Source organism: Halyomorpha halys, unplaced genomic scaffold (assembly GCF_000696795.3).
Source record: "Halyomorpha halys isolate HHAL.00 unplaced genomic scaffold, Hhal_1.1 Scaffold645.1, whole genome shotgun sequence".
Taxonomy (NCBI): Eukaryota; Metazoa; Arthropoda; class Insecta; order Hemiptera; family Pentatomidae; genus Halyomorpha; species Halyomorpha halys.
The window spans coordinates 10,163-17,482 of record NW_027110730.1 but is presented as its reverse complement, the minus strand read 5'-3'; the positions used below and the strand labels follow the sequence as shown (position 1 = coordinate 17,482).

The 7,320-nt window shown below is 33.0% G+C and overlaps 1 protein-coding gene across 3 annotated transcripts in view; it reads right to left on the bottom strand.

Moving 5' to 3' along the window:
- The window catches only part of morula (anaphase promoting complex subunit morula), a 16,286-nt gene extending 9,304 nt beyond the window's left edge, over positions 1-6,982 (bottom strand). Inside the window, exons 1-8 of one of the 3 annotated variants that reach the window (XM_014427450.3) lie at positions 6,490-6,982; positions 5,944-6,397; positions 5,373-5,487; positions 4,122-4,260; positions 3,861-4,026; positions 3,553-3,778; positions 2,199-2,365; positions 1,939-2,113 (exon numbers count right to left, since the gene is read on the bottom strand). In XM_014427450.3, coding sequence (XP_014282936.1) covers positions 1,939-2,113; positions 2,199-2,365; positions 3,553-3,778; positions 3,861-4,026; positions 4,122-4,260; positions 5,373-5,487; positions 5,944-6,397; positions 6,490-6,552 — 1,505 coding nt within the window. In that variant the 5' untranslated portion in view covers positions 6,553-6,982. Of the gene's footprint in view, positions 1-1,938; positions 2,114-2,198; positions 2,366-3,552; positions 3,779-3,860; positions 4,027-4,121; positions 4,261-5,372; positions 5,488-5,849; positions 5,915-5,943; positions 6,398-6,489 lie in introns of those variants that run through there. The other 2 variants (XM_014427451.3, XM_014427452.3) reach the window with 2 other exon arrangements.
- Between the last annotated feature and the right edge of the window lie 338 nt (positions 6,983-7,320).

The window sequence follows — 7,320 nt, the reverse complement described above, 5'->3', positions numbered from 1 at the left end:
GTTCATAGTTAGTTCAAATCAATTCAAAAAGTTAAGATCGTTCATAGTTAGTTCAAATCAATTCAAAAAATTATCTCCAAGCCTTAGGAAATAAAATCTATCTTGAATTACTACCAAATGGTAGTACCAACCAATTGGTAGTTTCTCCTGAGTTGTTAAATTTCATATTGATCTGACTTAGCATTTTTACTTTTTATATAATAGGGGTATTCATGATGTTTTACCATGTTAAATGTTATAAGTATAGGATTGTGAGCAGCCCTATTTAAAGTCACGTTAAATGCAAATTAAATTTGCTCAGAAAATCCGCAGGAGCTCTTATGGTTTTATTGAGCAACTTGTTTTATAACCTTTCCTACCATTACTTTTTGTTATAGTTTACTTCTAAGGTTTGATTAATGTAATTTATTACAATATGGCTTGAGTGAAAAGTGGAAGTTGTGCGAAGTTTGGCCACTGTGAGTGTCTTGTTGATCTAACTTATGAGGAAGGGAAACAAATTAGCTAATTAACAATGTCATTACATTATTATTATTGTCATCCATTGCTTTATTAGTAATAAAAACATCTAAAACAATAAAATACAAACTACGAACAAGTAACCTAACACAACAAACAAAATGGTGATGAGTTCTGCTTGTCTGTTGCATGAAGTCATTCTCCATTTAACAGACCTAGTTACAGACTCTCTCCTAAGCTATATGTTATATTGTTTCAACATGGTAAAAGAAGGAAATATTTCTCCATTTAACAGACCTAGTTACAGATTCTCTCCTAAGCTATATGTTATATTGTTTCAACATGGTAAAAGAAGGAAATATATCTCCATCTAACATAACATTACATTTGACATGTTTAACTAAAGATAATGAATACCCCTAATAAATACAGTACAATATATATTAGTGCTATATATCGAGGTTTTGGCAATTCCCACAACAACAATATGATAAATGTTGTTAAATAATTTAGCCACATATGTTCCGATACCTGGCCAAGGTGGGAAAACCTTTCAAGGAGCACTTCACAGGAACACCTGTATTTATTTACCACAAGGGTCCCGAATCAGAGCTATTAACAGTTTTGTGCACGACAGTTTTTGAGGAATGATCAGAAGTCAATTAAGCAGGAACAAACCCTTCCTAGACATGTCAAACTTTCCCACCCCCTCTCGGGTCTAGGAGGGACACCCGCCTAGGGGACATTCTGTCACCTATGGCCAATGAGGAATAAGATTCAAAAAAAGGTAACGCCCCTAAAGGGAGGTGGAAGAAAAAGGGCAGGACAACTAGACTGGTAAACACACAAAAAACCTGTGGAAAAGAATCCAATTATAATAATACTGGAAGATTGCTGATTGATAGTGTATCAATAGATGGAATTTGGTCTGGGTGCGGTCAAATAGTAAATTGGTGTCCTATTTTTATTTGAGGGAATGTTTCGCCCCACATTGCAGAGCTTCATTAGGGCTGTTTTGACAAAAGTCAAAGTCAGAGTGAAAGTCAAAGTCAGAGTGAAAGTCAAAGTCAGAGTGAAAGTCAAAGTCTGACTTTGAATCTGTCAAAACAGCCCTGGCGAATCCCAGCAACGTGGGGCGAAACTTTGGCTCAAATAAAAATAGTACACCAAGTTACTATTTGAGTTTTATTTAACCCACCCGGACCAAATTCCATTTAATTATAATAATAGTTTTGCAGGACACAATATCAATCAATTAATTAACTTATTTCTGGATAATGTCCTTCAGCGATTATCCTGGTATACCGAATAAATCCTGAGACAGTACATAGCAAGGGTTATATTGTTTCAACATGGTAAAAGAAGGATATATTTCTCCATTTAACATGTTAAACTAAAGATCATGAATATCCCTAATAAATACAGTACAATATATATTATATAATAAACAAAGTCTTCTATTAATAAAGAAATACTAACCTCAGCTTGAGTAATTCCAGATACCGTATTTCTTTCTCAGTGTTGTAGGAATATTGTGTCAACAATCTGTCAGCCAAAAGGTTGCGATATTCGTGAACAAACATTTCCTTACTACCATAAACCGTAACAAGCATGGAAATGATATCCCAAGATTGTTTCTCTTTGCTTGACTTGGCTGAAAATATAAATCCAAATCCATTCATAATGTTTTAGACAATATTTACAGAAATATCAATTAGTAAGTTGCCTTTAATCCTGACCCACAGTATCGATGTGCGGAGGCGTCCAAGTCTCCCAATTCTCCGCTGGGTCTTCTTTGATTGCTTCACCTCTTGCAAGTTCGTCCGCTAAATCCCCGTCAGGGCCTTCGTCAGTCAGGCTCATTACCACACATCTCATAGTGTCCTCTCGGCAACGAAGGTACTGCCTAAGCATTTTCAAAAAGAAGTAAGATATCAAATAAAAAGTTAATAATTCCCAAGTTTCAGAATTATACTATATTTATGTTATATATCTGTACTTGAAAAGTAAAGGATAATATGTCCATTTGATTATATCTATATATCAGAAGTCCATCAGATACTATATCCATTTTTCAGCAAATTATTATTATATATTTTCTACTAATTGCTTTTGCTTATGCCTCAAGTAATAGATAACTAAATAAGTATATGAGGTGTTGACCGTAGATTATTGATTGGAGAAGATGGTCAGGGGGTGCGTTTAGCAAAGAACAACATAAATAAACAAAAAAATATTTATTTATGCCGACGTTTCGATCTGAGTTTCAGGTCTTCATCAAGGAGTTGAGCGTAGAAGGTTGGCTAAAACTGATGGATGCTGATTTTAACCAAACCTTTTTTGGTAGATATTAGGCAAGTGTCTAAGGGTTCCTACAATACTATCCAAATCCAAAGTAACTTGAGCTGTTTCTGCTCCTCCAGGCCATATCGATATATTTAAGATTTTATGCCTTAATATGGAACAAGTAGTTTGAAATAAAGCAAAAATTTTAAAACCTTTTATTTTATATCTCCAGACCTAATTTGTTTATGAAAATTCAGTTTGTAACATTTCATGAAGTTTAAGAGGTCTTAAACCACTCCTAAGTTGCCTATAGATTGGTACAGTCATGTTAAAGTTATTGCAATTTTTGTGATTTTAGCAAAAGAAAAATTAAATTAAGGGTAACCATAAACAAATCAACTTGTTTTTGGATGTAGAATGAAAAATAACAAATCATAATAAATATTGTCAATTAAATTAAATGAGCTTAAATCTATACAAAAACCAAAAGTTGCTTCCTAAATAACATAGCCAAAAAAATTTTCTTTAATAAAAAGCAAATCAGATCTGTTTTCAGCATCATTGGAAACCATCACTATACAAATTTTTATAAATTACAAAAAATATTTGACCTGGCCCACAACACAATGTCAATTGGTCTGAATTGTTTCAATCGCCTACCCATATTAAAGGTACCTGCTAAATATATTTTGTTTTAACCCGACAGGAAACAAGAACAATCCCTGATCGAGTGAAATGAAAATACAGATAATACGGCTATCTTAATATTTTTTAAAAATATGTTAATAAAAATCAATTACTTGATACCTGACTGGATGAGTGACAGTATCCAACAATAGCCCGGAAGGGTCCAAACCCCTTAGGGCCCTGATGGAGTGGACGTAGGCAGTGATGATGTCGGGGGTGTTGACCCCGGGGTGTAGCAGCCTCTGCTGCAGTGCCCCCTGCAGCCTCTCGACCAGGTAGCCCCGCAGGTCTGTTTTGTCAAGGCACAGGCGAAGGTCATCGACAGCCGCTTCTGACTCGGGATAATCTTTCAGAGAGAAACAAACAACTTTCACTAAAATCTTATAATTTATTAATTAGAATAAATTCAAACAAATAATAATGTTTACCAATAATAATTGTAAAAAGTTGATCAATCCTAAGCCTGGTATAGGTTTCGTAGAGAAGATGCTGTAACTTTTGTTTGAATATATTCAACTTCTCTTTCAATGTAGGACTTTCAGGGCCGCTCGAGTACAGGCGAGTCAACCAGCCGACCACGACCGAATCTAACCACTTCAAGTAGAATGAAAAATCCAGGATAAATATATAGTAGTGTATTGTAATATATAATAATCTATTATGTTTTTCATATATATTTTTATACTTGCCTTCTCCAGTGGACTGATAAAAGATTGATTGAAGCTACCTTTACAAGTTTCTTGAACGTGATTTTCTATTTGTTTATGAATGAGAGATGTTAACACCTCACCCGCTAACCTCTCCAATAATTCTAATTGGATAAGAATCCTAAAACAAATATTATTTTCAGTGAGCAGTACTAGATTATATTATCATAGATAATTTTCTACAAAATAAGTCAGTGCAGCAGAACGTATCCACATGTCGTACATTATAGTGTTTATCACTAATGTGGATGCAAAGCCTGCGTAAGGCAAGTTTAAACAGTGATAGTTTTTAGCAATTGCAGCAAATGTCCTTGTCACTACCATGGTATAAACTGTAGATATTTAACAGTCATAACAGCATTTACTGTTGCATTAGTTGATAGTACATGTAATGGTAGTTAAGCTAATTGCTACATGTACACACCTTTAAAAGAAACTGTCACATGTAACGGCAGTAAAGTTATTATTGCATTAACTGTCATATGTACACACCTTAAAAAGGAACTGTCCCATGTAATGACAGTCGAGCTAATTCCTACACACCTTAAAAAGGGACTGTCACATTTAACAGCATTGTTGTTTCGTTCGTTATTTTTTGTAAATTTCTGGAGGGCCATTTGGATCATCTTACTAAGATCAGTCACGTACGGACAACTGATTATCTTGCAATAATTAGTTATTGTTCTTCCACCATTGGGATCATCAAACATTATTACAAATAAAAAAAAAAATTACCCAGATCTGATATCCGATGCAATTCACACATACTGACAGTACATCATCTTACTCACAGCGAAAATACTAATTTAAGTTAAAAGACCGTTAGAAATAAATAAATATTTTTGGGAAAGTGAAAGTAATAAATGAAATTGATGAAAGGATAAATATTAAATTATAAATCGAAACATTTTTAAATGTCATTTCCTCTACTTGTTCTCTAATTAGAGGAGTGATTCGGTCGGCACGATTTCGATTATGGAACAACATAATTATAAATATTAATATTTCTTCTATATGTTTCTAAAACTATTCCAAATGGTTCAATAAATATTAAAAAAATTGAACAAAATCATCAATCTCCATAAACTACATTAGAATCTTCATAGATTATGTCCTGAACAGTCTTTTAACTGATGAAATAAATACATAGTGACAGAATTTATTAATATTACTTTGTAACGAACCATATCTTAGAGTATGAATATGAAATATTATCAAAATAAAGTTGAGAACCTGTTTGTTGTATGGAAATCATTAATTATTGCATCGCAGCGACATTGTTCAATTTCAGAACAACCTCCACAACGCTCATCTTCACCAGATTCATTTAAATCACACAAAGGCATTCCTATGATTAAAGAAAAAATATATGAATAACAAAAATAATGCAGATAAATTTATTTATTTATAAACATTGCAACTAGTATTGCATTAATAATGATAAAGTAGTTTAATGTATTAATAAAAATATAATTAGATAATGGGTCTCCAGTTTCAAGATAAAACGTTTCTGAGATATAGAAAAGACTCATACTGAGAAATAAATAATGAGAAGTACACGTAGGCAAATAGGCCTTTGTGCTGGTTCTAAATGTAAAATATATAATTACATTTACCTCAACTAGATTTGTCAGCATTATAATAAGAAGTACACGTAGGCAAATAGGCCTTTGTGCTGGTTCTAAATGTAAAATATATAATTACATTTACCTCGACTAGATTTGTCAGCATTATAATAAGAAGTACACGTAGGCAAATAGGCCTTTATGCTGGTTCTAAATGTTTAGTATATAATTACAATTACCTCGACTAGATTTGTCAGCATTATAAAACACTTTGAATGATAGCTTATAAAATTCTTCTATTATAGTTTGGTATTTAGGGATTGGCAATTGTGAATGTAACACAGTACGAATAATCAATTTTAAGATCACTAACAGATTTGTCTCCCCATAAATGGGTTCACCGCTGTTCAAAATCATTCTCATTTCCTCCAATTTATGCATCGTAGGCAAATATTTCAAGTACTTGGCGTTCAGTTCAGCCACTGCATTCTTAAATCTGATGAAATTTCTTTCTCCATCTTCTTCTAAAATATAAAATTCAGACCAAAATGCTGGAGCAACATTCTCCTTCATATCTTCTTCGATTTTATTTATCACTAAGCTTTCCACAAATGTATGAAGGTCTTCCTCTTCAATTTTTTTAACTACAGTTTGAAAATCATCTACTTCAGTACATTCTGAAGGAATTTGGTTCTGAAATGAGGATGCATTTCAAAATTTGATTAGAAAAGTTAGATTAATGGCATGATGAGGTCAAAGTATGAAATGAAACTTGAAATACTTACGCCTTCCGATAAAATAGGAAACACTGAGCATATTTGCTCCCACAGCTTATCACTCGCGATCATTTTAACTTACTAATCAACAACCGGCCCAAGAGAGAGACCGCTGTTTGTTTATAACCTGGTCTTTGGAAACCTTTCTGGGAACTCGAGAGAATACAATCATACAATTTTAAGGCTCCGTCGGAATGCCCTACCTATGCATTCGGCACATGGTTTTTAATAAGTGCTTCTTTTATTGAACTGTTATAACTAATGTTCATGTCATTACATATATTGTCTACTGTATACTGTTGATGGAGTTGTAAAGTAGTTCTCGTGTGCAACAGTTAATGCCTAAGTTAGGAGTTTGGTGCCTTGGCGCTATCCTTTCAAACTTGGCACCAGTTGTAAGCTGATCAACCATTTTCCTTCTTATGTACATTTATTTATCTATATGTATATTATGTATTTAACATGTTTTGGAGAAAAGAAAAAAAGAACCAACTGAGCCAGTGTCCTCACATGCCGCTTTTTATTATGTTTTATATTCTGGAGGTCAGTTCTGTCTTAATTGATTTCATATTAATTTCAATCTTTTCCGTTTTTCATTCTTATTTGTATAGATTTTTATATGTAACAAGCATTTCTTATGCTTTTTACCTGAAATAATGGAAATTTAATTAAAAGTGGGTGTGTCAATAATTGGGTGATAAAAACTAATCTCTCAGTTATTGATAGCTCTGAGGACATCTTTACATTTTTGTTACAATCCTCTTTTATCAGCTTTCTTAATCAGTTTTTGAATATTAACACAATGATGATTCAGATTTTCAATAGTTATGATTGGTTCGA